The sequence below is a fragment of the Malaya genurostris genome, chromosome 2 (assembly GCF_030247185.1).
Source record: "Malaya genurostris strain Urasoe2022 chromosome 2, Malgen_1.1, whole genome shotgun sequence".
NCBI classification, from domain to species: domain Eukaryota; kingdom Metazoa; phylum Arthropoda; class Insecta; order Diptera; family Culicidae; genus Malaya; species Malaya genurostris.
Genome location: NC_080571.1, coordinates 250,248,559 through 250,263,994, shown reverse-complemented (window position 1 = coordinate 250,263,994; position 15,436 = coordinate 250,248,559). Strand labels below are relative to the sequence as shown.

The 15,436-nt window shown below is 36.3% G+C and overlaps 1 protein-coding gene across 6 annotated transcripts in view; it reads left to right on the top strand.

Annotated features, from left to right (window-relative positions):
• Window positions 1-15,436, top strand: part of LOC131429415 (ankyrin-3-like) — a 164,665-nt gene that overhangs the window by 131,295 nt on the left and 17,934 nt on the right. For 5 of the 6 annotated variants that reach the window (XM_058593505.1, XM_058593508.1, XM_058593507.1 and 2 more), the window contains 3 exons: window positions 4,902-5,148; window positions 6,672-6,749; window positions 15,210-15,434. In XM_058593505.1, the coding sequence (XP_058449488.1) occupies window positions 4,902-5,148; window positions 6,672-6,749; window positions 15,210-15,434 (550 nt within the window). The remainder of the gene's footprint in view (window positions 1-4,901; window positions 5,149-6,671; window positions 6,750-15,209; window positions 15,435-15,436) is intronic. The other variant, XM_058593504.1, reaches the window with a different exon arrangement.

Genomic DNA, 15,436 nt, shown 5'->3' with positions numbered 1-15,436 from the left:
TTCGGGGTCGGGTTCGGTTCTCTAATAACTGTATGAATTAATATGCATGATTATATTTACCTGAGCAGATATGTTCAAATAACGGATGTACTATATGGTCGTATTATTCTCTATTCAAGTCGCAGTCGCTATCATTTTTTTGTGTTTCTTTCTACATCATTGAATTTCAAGCCATCTAATTTTCAAATTACACAATTTTACATGTTCTTGCATGTAAATTAGTTCGAACTGTGATGCTCCATTTATGTGCATCTTATAAAGTATAACACGACAAGATTTTTTCGAACAGTGTACGGTGCAACGCACAATTAAAACTTTGAATCTATGTTTGAAAATGTTACAAGCTGGGTTTTGTTAGATGGTGATAAAATGAACCAGCTTTGGCTATGCCGGTCCCCGCTCCCCGGTTCTGGAGGTATCGGAAATAGTGGTTGAAAACTCCGAAAAATAGGGAACACTTCAATTTTCAAAGAAAAGTTGAACCGATTTTAACAAATTTAGGTCCAAACGAAAGGTCTTATGGTTTCTCAAATTTCTATGAATTTTTCGTTCGAATTCAATCTTCGGTTCCAAAATTATAGAGTGATACGTGTTGAAAATTTCAAAGTATCAGGTGAAATGTATTGAAGTGCGTGCGTCACGTTTTTGATCAATTATTTAAAAACTAGACAGAATTTCTAAAAACCAAAAATTCTCAAGTTTTGGCAATTAAATTTATCACAACTAAGTACTCCTATAATTTTGAAATTTTGCTTTTCCGAGCCGTAATTGGTTTTTGAAATGTATAAACGGTTACGGTTCCACGGTGTTGATTTTAGAACAGAAAAATAGTGCTTGAAACAAAATTCCACAAAGGATCTGAAAAAGCAACTCAAAATTATAAAACTTTAGTCGAAATAACCGAAATTGGAAAAAGTTTCAAGTGAATTTTATAACCTTTACAGCATTTTCTAAATTACTTGCGCACTGCTGTTTCGCATGGTAGTGGTGTGAAAAATGCACAGTGGGTTCGATTGCGTTAAATCGTGAACAAAAATTACAACACGAATTTATTCATTGGATTTTGGAATAACAACGAGTTGAATACAATAAAATGGATGTCTTAGGCAACTTATGTTACATCTTATAAGATGCCCATAAATTGACCGTTTATATATTATTATGAATTTATATTCAAAAACATGTTAAAATGTGTGATTTGAAAATTACATGGCTTGAAATCGAATTAGATTAAAAACAAAAGATAGCAGCAGCGCTACTTGAACCGAGAAACATTAGATCGCACTCCAGTTAATCGACTGATACATACAAAATTCAAACAGCGGCACTTAGTAGCCAAATGCAAATTGCACTCTGAACCTGTAAAATTTTGTACGCATGGAATATTGCGTCATTTGTCAAATTAAGTAATTACGAATTGTATCGTTTGTTGAATTATGTCACCAGTAAAACTCAAAATTCCTTTCTGTGTAGTAATGTCCAAATCTGTTTAGTGCAATCCATTGATGTTGCTTTATTTTGTAATATCATATAATAGATGTTACATCAGATTGTAGTAAAACTAAAAATTTAACCTAGATAGGCTACTGAATGAAATGCATACAAGAAAAGTATCATTCATTCATTTAGAACCCTGAAACATATAACATTCATATCACCAGAACCACCATTCAAAAATATATACGTTTATCGAAAATGTATTAATATGGAACATTTTCGTTGTCTAGTGAATGTGCAGAAATGTTTATATCTCAACAGTTTTTTAATCGATAATGAAAATCGACCACTCTCTCATGTAGTGAATTACTATTTGATACTGGTAAAGATACCAAAGATATTTGAATACTTTCTTGTTTTCAATCGTTCATTAGAAGGAGAATCTATAATAATAAAGACTGAATAAAGATATATTTAAATTGTGAAACATTTCATTACGAGCTCTTTTTTTAAAAGCCAATAAACGTAAGCCCACTGCGCTCAATCATTGAAAATATTCCTGGTTTCAAAGTGTTGCTTTTGCCTGTTATGCTGTTTTTTGGGACTATCAGGTGTACAACTTTGCTTCCGCCGTTTTCTGATAGGTGGCTGTACCGGCTGAGGCTGGTCAAAATACATAGATGGTAATGCCTTTAAAGTGAGTGTGTACAGTGCCTAACGAATTGTAATCGCCGTTTCAGTGACAGTTAAACTTGTTTTCGTATTATTCATGCTCGACAATGTCTGTTTATGTGCTCAATTCTCGTCATTTGCGGGAAGTTTTACTTTTCTGTTACAATTCGAAAAAAAATGCAGCTGAAGCGCATCGAATGCTCTCAGAAACTTACGGTGATGCTGCTCTGAGTAAAAGAACGTGTCGGGAGTGGTTTCAACGTTTTAAAAATGGTGATTTTGATGTCGAAGACAAACTTGGTGGTGGAAGAGAAAAAACCTTCAAAGATGAACAACTAGAAGCATTGCTTGATGAAGATTCGTGCCAAACCCAAGAAGAGCTTGCCGATTCGTTGGGAGTGAGTCAGCAAGCCATTTCAAAACGTCTCAAGGCACTGGACATGATTCATAAAGAAGGAAACTGGGTGCCGTACGAGTTGAAACCGGGGGACATCTCGGCTTCACGTCGCAAAAGTGGTCAAAAAGTACATGGAAACACTGAAATGGAAAATCTTGCCCCACCCGCTGTATTCTTCAGATGATGCCTCTTCTGACTTCCACATATTCCGTTCGATAGCACATGGCCTGGCAGATCAACATTTTCAATTCTTCGAAGAGTTGGAAAAATGGATTGCTTCATGGATAGCGTCAAAAGAGGACTTCTTTTTTCGAGCCGGGATCCGAAAATTGCCAGAAAGATGGGAGAAAGTTGTCGCTAGCGACGGACAATACTTTGAATAATACATCTGTAAGCACGTGTTTGCAATAAAACTATTAATTTTGGAAAAAAAACGGCGGAAGCAAAGTTGTACACCTGATATATTTCACCTTAAAGGAAGCTTCTCCTATAATCGGGGTTTTTCGTTCCTTCATTTCATTTTAACCTTAACGTCATTCGCCTCTCGTGCTTGTATGTAGGGTTGGGAATCGAACCCGTGGTGTGCTGCGTGAATGTATTTATTATTGTTTATTAGAGACTGCTACAGTGTAAATGATGTATAAAAATATCGAGTTGTTCCTGAGATATGGTTGTTCAAAGTGCGACATTGTATTTTTGCAGTGTACATTTTAGAGTCTCAGGTGTTGATTTTGTAGCAAATTATATCATATGTGTTTGGGTTCATAATGATTTTTACAATAACTTGAACAAAATTTGTTTAAAAAAATGAATATGTTTGTTCACAATTTTCTCAACGGTGTTCCATTCAAACTCTAATACACTTCAATCCGATATCGAATGCATACCAGCTTGACACTTTGAGCAACCATATCTCAAGAACAACGAAGTACCTCGATTACAGAAGAAGCTCCCCTTAAGATGACGATGCAGAGAACGTATCAACCGTGCTTTGCCCATTAGTCTGATCAAAACGGAGAAAACCACTTTTAAACAGAGTAAAAATAAATTGTTATATTAAAAACCACCGATCCATTTACGCAACTTAATTTAATATGCCCAACTTCAATAATAATTAATTCTTCAGTTATACGTGGACGTATCGTGATGGATAAGACGATTTTTTAGTTTAGACAACTGTTAACCTCTGTAACTGAAATAAACAAAACATAATTCTTTCGGAAGTCAAAACACGTTCATGGCTTCCGTAATGAATGCGCTACATTATTCGTTGTATGCTTACATTTGCCTATTGATTCTATGTGCTAATTCGGAATAACGAGAACAAACATAGAAGCCTTGCACACCATTGTCAACTTTATTGGATTCCGAGTATGTAGAGAAAATAGATGCTCGTAAAGGGGGTACTAACCAACTGCATGGCTGTCTCCGTTTCAAATTCCGATAGAAGCACACATGTGCAACCGGGATATAGATAAGTTCATATCAACGTTCTAGTTATTCGACTTGATATCTGATTTCTGTAGGTGATTAGCAATAGAAGCTCAATCGATTGCAGTGGTTGTAGTTTCTATATGAACCCGTATGTTAATAAACACTTCAAGTTTCAGCACACTAATGCGTGTAAATCACTATCTTGCACGTACAACATCAAAGACAGTCACAACCACTAAAAGTTAGTATTTTTTTTCGAAAAAGTCATCGCGGTTTACCGTGGATGTCTATCTCGTGTGTGCTTCTGTATGAGAGAGAGAGAGAGCGAGATCATTTGGACATCATCACGGTCGACAGCACCACTATCGGTTTGCGCTGGCAGCAGTATGTGTGAAAGTGTAGTACCCCTACTGTGAATTTAGTATACAGCGGCTCGTTTGGAACATTGCAGTACAATTTTTCGCATCGAGTGTGCACAATGTTCGGTTTGGTCTCGAGACCGATCAACTATCTAGTCTCGTGAATCTGTGACACTAGTAGCGTAGTATAGCACTCATATATATCGGGATAAAAAGATCCAATTTAGTGTTTTGATTTCTTGGTTATTGAAACCTGTTCTTTTTTGTTTTCGTTACTCACAGCTAGTAGTGTGTAGTGTATCACAAAATATTTACTCAGTATTTGCACCCCCCTAGTGTAGACTAGTTATTCGTGTTCTCATCGGAACACATCCGTCTTTCTCTCAGGGAAAAATAACAACCGAACGTAAGTCTCTAGCCTTAAGCAGATGCTAGTTAAGTAATTGATTTTATTGCTGTACGTTCTGTGCTCACATTTCGCTATCTCATTCCTAGTATCCAACAAGCGCAGAGGAAGTGTTCACTTATATTTACGTTTCTTTTGCTCGTGCATTTTTTTCCATTCCATTGCTCGGTTTTCCACCCACTGCTTGGACCGGCAGGCGAAGATCCGATCATGTCTGACCAGCAGCAATACAACTACATGACGAGCGACGAGAATAAGCAGTTTGATGACACCAACATCACAAACATGAGTATTGATCCCATGAAGGATGAGAAGTACTTGGAGAAGATCATCTCAAGCGCCGAAAAGTACACATCGATGGCGCCTCGCGAGAGCACACCCAATCCGCTGGATATCACCGTGACCGACAACGTCAACATTACGCGGAAGCCGATTCACGTCGGGTAAGTTCCGCAATTTCCAACGTAAATATATTTGCTCATGTCGTACAACTCACTCACATATTCATAAACGCTTGGTTCAGTCTACCAAAACATTCAATCTGTGTACTTCCAACGAAAAGCGAACATAACCCAGCCGCTCCAGGTGTATAGCTCAAACTGACAAAACAAATCCTTCTACCATTCTGTACTCTTTTTTTTCTTTTTCCTGCACTGCCCTCTCACATCATAGCAGGACACTATTGATCCGGTAACCTACTGCATTATTCATACTTTTAAGCATAACGAAAAACCGTTTGCTTTTAGTGTCTTTCGGTTTGGCATTTCTATATCTATCACGCTCTCTCGCTCTCTCTCTCCTTTCCTTGTCACCTTAACTATTTGCATCCTGTCTATTTGCTACTCCAAAAATCTTGAACGTGAAATTGCAGTCTTCTTGAATGATTTTGCTTGTTTGCCAAATTAATAACAAGCACGTTTGGTCGGTTTCCCGCGTTGTAAAAATAGATGCTAATGATTTTTCCGTCGATTAAATTTAACATTCCATTGCGATCTTCTATATAAGAAATAAAAATATGCACCAAAAGAAGTTTACTTGGCAGCGTTTTCGTTTGTGGTGAAACGGTTTAAAAAACGACCGCGCGTTTCCATTGAATGAATTGTGAAGGAAGTAGCTTCCATATATAAACAATCAGTTTCTATTTTGCAATATGTAAACCTGTCAGTATCTATTAAAAAAATGAGATTAAAATTATTTATCTTTTTCTATTTGGTATCGATACCTATATTGCAAACCGAACATTTGTCAGAGAGTAGCAGTTTTGTACCCTTGTATTAACTGTAACATTTCAAGCAGTCTAATATCTTTTAGACATCCCAACACCAGCTTTTCAAAGTAATACACAACACGCTACTTTATTGCAATATCTTCACGAATCAATCCGAACCTAAGTTCTAACGAACAAACACCGAGCTAATGTTTGGAAAACTAATAATTAACGACCGTGTTATTCTAGATAAGCCCGATTAATTTTTCTTCACCTCTTTTTCTCTTTTTCGACGATTCGTTCCGAAATGCGTTTCTGACCTGAATGAAATATGCTGTTGAAAAACTTACGTTTGAACATTGGATTTCTTTTGCACCACTAAAACCCTCCACAAATCACCAAAAAACCGATCAACAAATCCATCGAAACTTGGAATCATCATTTTCATCTGCGATTCGATATGCTGTTTTGGTTACCTTTTTATCCTGCTCTGTTTCTTCGAATGCATTCGACTAATAATTGTTTATTTCGAAATCAACCAACATAACATTGTTGCTTCATTCAAACCACAAAAAAACATATTCTAAACTCACACGCCGTACGACAATATTCCTTCGCGATGTTGGCTGGAAAAAAAATCTGAATCATATTACCAATTAATCTCGATTGGCGAACATCGAAATATCTGCAATCCACCCGCCGTCGTTCGGCGGCCTCGGCCTCTAACCAACATCTCGTCGGACGGCGTCGGAAAATCAGTAACGACCTGTCGTTGTCGCTTACCGGCTTGGCGGATTATTTAGTGCGAAAAAACTTTATGCCATTATGTAGGGAAAGGTATATTGTCAATGTTTTCCAAAGAAATATAACACGTATCTGTGTTTGTGTGTGAGTTCTGTAAAGTTTGCGCTACTAACCACTAGTTCGAGCCACAAGGTAAAACTAATACAAGTCAGCTAGTATTGATCCTAGATAAATGCTGTAGGAAACTAACATAATGTGCTTTGTTTTAAAAATATAAATACTGCTCAAGAATTGCATGCGTATTAAAATCTTTCCGTTCATTAGTTTGTGATGTTGCGTAAACTTGAATTTCAGTAATCCGATCTTTCGTTAGCCCAATCCGTAGCCTCCAGCTGATGTAACCTTCGAATTATCGTTTCCTAATATCAACAGTTTAAATTGTATAGACATGAAATTTCAATTATATACTTCTACACATATCACCAGACAATCGTTACAAGGATGCCAAGATTGAGCTAGGTTTGATTTCTTCGTATTTGCATACATCGAAAAGATTTAAGTTAAAGGACGACCTGTTTGACACTATATTGTATAATTTGACGACCAAATTAACACTATACACTTTATCTCAGAATTAAAAAAAAACCATATGGGATTGATTACCTCTTTAAAGATAGTAAGGGCTTCTTTCTTCTTTATATCGTCTTTCACTAGAATCGCTCCAAGCAACCAAAAGTTCGGATAAAAGGAAATTAATTGACTTAAGGGGGGAGTAAGAGATAATTTGAATCAAAAAACTTTCTTTTGTAAGTTTTGTCGTGAATAGGACTTACATTACTATGGGGCGCCTTTTCAAAATGTACCCTTTGCGAGAGTGATAAGTTTTTGATCGTGAATATCTCTTGTTGTATTAACGTATCAACATAATTTTTGCTACATGTAATCGGAAATATGATCACAATTTTATGACCAAATTTTCAGTTGTGTGACATAATCTCAAATAATTCAAAATTAAACTTTTCTGAAATGTTTGGTATTAAAGAGTATCAATGAGGACAACCATGACGCTTGTTTGCCTTTCTCGTATTTTGAAAGCTAATAGCTCAGTGATCTGTAGAAGGATTTACATAATCTAACTACCAATAGATTCGAAATTTTTCAACTTAAACGTATATTGAAACAATATTGAAGTTATTCAATAGTACACTTTCGAAAACCCTGTCTGATTTGATCCATTTCAGCACCAGCCAATCAGAACGCGTTCTGAGGAAGAGAACAAAATATGTGCTGCTCCAGCGAAATAAAAGCTGATTTTGACGGGCCGCGGCCACATAGCAAAACCACACCAGAAGCCTACCAACTGAAGTCATCAGTGTACAGCAAAGAACCATCTCGGATCTAAATGCAGATCCTGTTGGTCATGATAATTCAAAGCATTTTTCAGTGCTACAAATCATCATAAAGAATAAGTTGAATTTTCTCTTTCGTACCAAAAGCATGAGATTTATCAAAATGGAAGCAGGAAAAGTTTGCACGTCATTCAATTATGAATCACGCAATGCGAAAATGAAACACATCTTTATACTAGTATGGGTGTCGTTTGGAAATATGCCGTGCAATACAGGGTTGCACGTTAATCTGTATTTTTATTATAAATAACTATACTGGTTATTTCATAATATTTAATTGTGTTTCAGAATGTTTAATGTAACTAATTTGAACTTTAGTTTAGGTGCATCGTTTCAAATTTCAATAGTGAAAAAGGGGAATGTTTGCATAATTCATACAATTATCAACTAATTGATATTCGGAAGCGTTAAGGAACATTCCAGTTGTTTTCGTATTCACGACATCCAGTTATGTCTCTGACATTACCCACCCGCCTTTTTTTACGGTTGAAACAGCTTAAGCAAATTTATTCAATTTTTTTTTACATTATGAAGCATCATTTGAAGAATATTTAGTTAAATTTCCGAATATTAATATTGAAAAATAAGGCGGTAACAGAGCATCCCCAAAACCTCTTTTGAGACTTTGCCGGCTGAACATGATAACTTGGCGTAGAACTATCTGAAATCAAAAATATTCTTAAATTTACTTAAATTGTGTTCTTTCTTACATTTACTGTGTTTCACTCGTTTTCGGTTTTTAGTGAAAATCGTATACTGTGCTGTGTCGATACTCCACCGGTGCTTCGAGAATTGATAATTCACTTTGATTTTTACCTGTTGATGATCGTTTCTATAGTAGTTTTGGTTTTCAAAGAGGTTCTTGGATGTAATTACTTCGATTTGTCAAATTTTAGACACTCTTTCTAGCTAAACGTCACAGATTTTCATTATATGGATAAAAGAATAAGAATTTAAATTCGAATGATTCTCCCTGTACTCGTTATTTTGGTTTCGTCTTGTCGTAGGGGCATTGATACTCTCTTTTTTTACAATGAGAGATGAAACAGTTTCGTCTCTTCGTTTGTTTTGGATGCGATCATGTACGAATGATACAGTAAAAAACGAATATGAGGCTGGAGCTCTGCATACCAATTCTCACCGAGCCAAACGTGACAAAGAGAACAACAAATCTCTGAGCTAAGCTGAGCGATTCCCTCTCTTCTTGAATCTGTGCAGTAATTCATGTGCACTGCGACAAGAGATACTTGAAATTTTAAGTTGAAAGTATATGAGATGTGTGTAAATACTCGCAATTTCGGTGCACAAGGCGAAGTGCCCGAGTTCAGAGCGCCACGTATTTGCTACGGCAATGCGATATGTTTGGCTGTCATTGACCAGTGAACGCAAGCTGCTTATAATGAATTTGTGCTGTGGACAGAATCGCTCATTATTTTCTATTTTGTGCTTGGTTTTCATATTGATAAAAACCGCTAACTCTATTGTTGCTTTACTTGAGTAGTGATCATTAGATTGAGAGTAGTGATCATTAACGGCGGGTCTTACAAGCCAGTTGTTGTATATTAGAGACATGCGATGTTTTTATATACGCTATGAATCGGCTGCGAAGTGTGTTGAAACAGAAAGCCGAACTGCTCTAAAGAAATGAGGCTTCACTTTTTTACCTCGTATACTAAACCTTGGTACTCTTGGGCCCTTACAGTCTTCGTGGATTTTTAATTTCTAAAATAAAAAAAATTAAGATCCACAAAAATTACAAAAACAAACGAGTTATATCACGCGATTATAGCCACCTTCTAACATCCACTTTTTAAAGAAATTGCAGACGAGCTTTGAAAAATAGAGTATTATTTTTAACACCAAACGAAAAAAAAATATTTTGTCTTTGGTTTACTATTATGACTTACTCTCGGCAAGTACCAAGTTTTTCGGAATTTCTCTTCAAAGTGAATATTGATAGGCCGCAATCATAAAAAACACGAGGTATCTCACCAATTCCTCCTCTCAAGGAAGGAAATCAAATACTTCTTACAAATGGCGAAAAAGCTCAAAAACTTGCTCAGCTCAAACTCAAAAACTTTTAATTTGAACGTTGTCAGTCCTATTGAAAACGAAGTCTCACTGAAATATGATCATATTTCAACACAAGTGCTTTTACAAGATGACATTATTGAGACGAATTTTGATGAAATTAAGTCAATTATTAGGAAGCTTAAAAACATGAAGGCTCCTGGTAATGATGGAATCTTTAATATTCTTATTAAAAATCTTCCCGATGTTGCCTTGAGAATCTTGGTTAAAATGTTCAACAAGTGTTTTTTTCATCAGCTTACTTACCAAAAAGATGGAAAAACGCTAATTTCTATCCTCAAACATGATAAAAACCTAGCAGAAACATCAAGTTATCGACCAATTAGCTTACTTTCTTCTATCAGTAAACTTTTTGAAAAAAATTATCTCGTTGCGAATGATGTCTCATATAAATGAGAATTCATTTTTTAACCAGAGCAGTTTGAATTTCGTTATGAACATTCAACCACTCATCAACTTGTAAGAGTAACGAACATGATAAAAGCAAATAAATCTTCTGGGTTATCCACTGGAGTTGCTCTTCTAGACAAAGAAAAAGCATTCGACAGTGTTTGGCACAAAGGTTTAATAGCAATAATGTTTTATTTCCAGTTTCCTATTTATTTGATCAAAATGATTCAAAATTATTTAACTGATCGTACTCTTCAGGTTAGCTATCAGAATTGTAAATCTGAATTGCTACCCGTACGAGCAGGTGTTCCGCAGGGTTCGAGCGTAACTCCAATCTTGTATAATATTTTCACTTCTGATCTTCCAAATCTACCCGTTGGTTGTCAGAAATCGTTATTCTGTGACGACAAAAGTCTGTTAGCCACAGGTAGAAATCTAAGAGTGATCTGCAGTCGCCTACAAAGAAGTTTAAATATTTTCAGTGATTATCTGTCGAAATGGAAAATTAAACCAAATGCAGCAGAAACGCAATTAATTATCTTTCCTCATAAGCCAAGAGCTTCTTTTCTTAAACCAAACAATAATCACATTCTCAAATTGAATGGCTTGGAATTGACATGGTCTGATCGAGCTAAATATTTAGGTTTAACGTATGACAAAAAACTTACTTTCAAGGATCACATTGAAGGAATCCAGGCAAAGTGTAATAAATATATTAAATGTTTAAATCCTCTTATAAACAGAAATTCTAAGCTCTGTCTAAAAACAAATTGTTAATTTATATACAAATTTTCAGACCAGCCATGCTTTATGCAGTACCAATTTGGTCAAGTTGTTGTTCCACCAGGAAGAAAACGCTTCAAAGGATTCAGAATAAAATTCTGAAAATGATTTTGAAGCGTTCTTCCTGGTTTAGTACAAATGAGTTACACAGACTCACAAATATAGAACCATTACATGTAATGTCACATAATATTATAAGCAAATTCCAACAAAAATTGATGCAATCTTCAATTGAATCGATTCGCTCTCTGTATTAGTTAGTAAGTTAGTATATAAGTTTCTTTTCCTCATTACATTAGGTTTACAATTTTCCCTACACAAAAATCTCAGAATTGCGGAAGCAAATGATGTCCTCATGGTAATAACCAAATCATATATATAATAGTCACCACTTGTGGCTGAACACCCAATTTGAATCTTAATAATTTAATTTTAACTCATATTCCAATAAATAGTTATTAAAAAACACGAGGTATCTGATTTCGTGTTTCATCATCGAGTGCCAACAATAATTCTTGAAGTTTTTCTGCACAGATTTCTGTTAGTTCGTACATGGGTACAAGTCCAGCACCGGTGCTATGAGTGACAAATCATGAAAACTATGAAAACCATGATCATGCCTGTTACTCATGATTTTAAGAGCAAAATGGTTCATATCATGACCAATAACTCAACTTCCATAAACTTTTTCATGATTGAAATCATTCTCCTCATATCATTGATAATAAGTATGATCTCATGAAAAGCCATGTTTCATGATTTTCATGATTTCTCAATCATAGTATCGGCAATGTATTTTTATCCGTGTAGTATGCTAGTTAGTTCGATATAGTAAGACTCCGTGGTCAACTCACATGCGCAAGTTTTACTAAAAGAAGACTAGATTCAAATGAAGAATCTTCAATACCAGAAATTTAGAACCCAATGGTCTATTTAACTTCGGGAAATTTCTATGAGTAGATAGACACGATAGATCAAATCAGTGCCAGTTTGTTTGCGATATAAGACCGCAATGGTAGAACTGAAAATCAAACTACGCCAACGGTCACAGTTAACATCAAAAGTTTCACAATATTAAGAAAGTTTTCTGGTATGAGTCGTTGCTACCCAGTGTTTTGCGCTGAAAGTTTTGGTTTTGTTAAGTTTACATTGTTATTTGTTCATTTCTGTTGGTATGCACGCTCGGTGCTCGGAAAAGAAAACAATTGCTAAGTAGTTGTCCGCGAATTGCTCCGAAACTGCATTTTTGGATGCAAATAAATGAAACGTAGTGCACCTGTTTTGAATACTCGACTGCTCGAAAATCCACGAGTGTTTTCAATGAAAAACGACAAGAGCTGAACGTCGTTCGAAGGTTAAAGAGGCTGCATGTGGGTAGACTAAAGGGACTATATGTAAAGGTAAGGGAAAGTTGGGCCAACTAGATGATTTTTTGAGTGTTTTATACAAATTCTATTTGAAAAAGCGAAACACAGTTCGTTAGTAGTCCTATCGAAGAAAAAAAGTGTCGTAAAATGTAAAACTGTCTTTTTGCAGAGGCTTGTGGTGAATACTTTCCATGGTAAACCGATAACTGAAATAAAAAATGTCAACGAAATATCGAAGAGAATTGTATTGTGGTGTACCTGTAAAAAAATCTTGTTGACTAGAAAACCAAATTTTTTGGTGCTCAATATTCTGAAAACAAAATTTTGAAACAGTTTTAAAAATATATAGCTGAAAAAAGGAATAGTTCAAGTTTGTTCGATTTACGGAATTTGATTTCTACAGACTTCACAGCCGATTCATAGCGTATAGAACCATTGCATGGCTGGTGCTACGATCCTACTGACACTAAGAATCCTTCCAGGTCGGGGCTCGAACATACGACAATTGGATGGTAAGACCAGTGCCCTAAGCATTGTACCGCCAATCTGGGTGCTCCTCAACACCTCTACCTGGAAATAAGCAGATATTTTTACGTATATATGAACATTAGATAGTTTTTGATTTCACGAAATATAAAAATCTTTTCCCCTCTTCCAACAAAAATGTTTTCCAGTGACGTGGTGCTTTGCAAAATCGAAAACAGACAAGTGTCTACCGACTATATCGATTTTGATTGGTTCTTTTCGGCAAGCATTAACTGAGAGAGACGAAAGATAGGAAATGAAAAGACGGATAGGTGTTCTAGATTGTATCAGTTATAAATGTAGAATGGAAAAGCTAGCCAAGGCAGGCTCATATAAGCATGATCAGAAGAAAGAAATGAATTCTATTTTACCTTCTGCTTGAGGGAGTCGAGCACTAAATTCGAGTCCCCAAGTATGGTCGTGTAACAAGTGTAGTTCTTCACCACACTATGCTACTGACACCGGCTGTTAGTTCGGTAAAAGTGACCCGGATCGTATCATCGAATAAAAAAAGGATTTTTCTTTATTATTGTATGAAATAATTATCAAAAAAGCTAATGTTGTGGAAAAGGGGTGTTTTATTATTGTTGACTTTAATTCAGCACACAATAAATAAATATTGTTTCCTAACGCCTCTATCTGGAAATAAGCACATATTTATAAATACTACCTTAATCAAAAAGTTCCCGGAATTCATTCAGGAAATCAATTTTCAGTTCAGCAACGCCATCGCACGGCGTCACATTCAGTGCTGCTATTTTGGCGCGCACGAATTTGACATTTCTCTCCCCTACTTTTTACACGAGATTAGATGCGGACTCGTCTGAGGGCGCCAAGCTCGCAAAAGAGGATGTTGCCAATGATTTGTTCATGAAATGTGAGAGCTGGATATCTTGTTAATATGATGTCTTTGAAGGAATAATAATACACAACACCCTTGTAATCAATGAAAACTGTGAGCATCGAAACTGACAAAATACATTAGATGACAGATGTCTCACCAAGTTTCAGTGAAAGCTATCTCACTGTTCGAAATCTCAGCAAACGGATAAGCTGATTTCGGTATATTTGTTGTTTACTGGCAAGTTCAGTATAATATTATACCAAACATTAGCAAAAAAATGCGTTTTACCGATATATCAGCACATTAACTTAACGAATGTCGGAAATGTGAATTGCTGAACAATCAGTAAAATATCGTGTTGCCGATTTAACTCGGCATTTTATTATGTCGAGCTCGAGAAACCTTCTCTCCTAGGATGAATACCCACACCTTGGACTTGACACTACTCATCGAATTCTGTGCAACACTTGCGTCATACTTTTTACATACTATCATTCACAAGTTTCCCAAATCTGTTTTCCGGAACTTGGCCTTCATAATCACTTAGAATATTTTTATCGCGTAAAGTTGTGGCGAGTTTGAGGATTTACCTCCTTCGGCACTAAAACAACAGGTTTCTCGTTATGACGCGATGTCAGATTTGGCCAAAACATACCATTATTTAGCCGTTGATGGTGTTGAATTCGCCGCACCCACAGATCGTCTGCCATACCAAGTGCTTCTTGGCGAATTAGTCAACCTTCTTTTTACGGGACATTCAGGCCGAACTTGCCGACGAAAGACTCCATTCCGGAGATCACTCTCTGGGTTGTGGACGGTTAAACAACCTATAACCACCTACGTTCAATAAAGTGAAATAAGAATTATATGTCTTTGATCCTTATGTGAAATTTTCAAAATACGCAATTTATCGCTGATTTCCTTATACAAATACTTTCTGTAATCGGTTGTGGTTTCAATTGAACTATAGCGATTTATCCAGTAATCACACCTCTTTCTGAGCATTAATTTCATCTATTAGTTAGTAGTCATCTACACATTTACAGTAGTGTTCATTCATGTATCGTAACAGCAAACGTTAAACTTCACTCCGTGTATCACTCTAACTAATCACCCATTAACAACGGTAACCACGAATTTTCAGATTCCTCGTTTCGTTCCTGGTCGATGCACGAGGCGGTGCTATGCGTGGCTGTCGGCACAGTGGTGTCCGAGTGATCGTTCCACCACGATCGGCCGCCCAACCGACACGCATTACTTGTCGATATGTAAAGCCACAACGAATAATCAACGCACCTCCACTGATGGAAGGTGAAGCACTGGTCAGTCGGATCCTCGAACTAGCTCCCGTAGGGGCTAAATTCTTGGGGT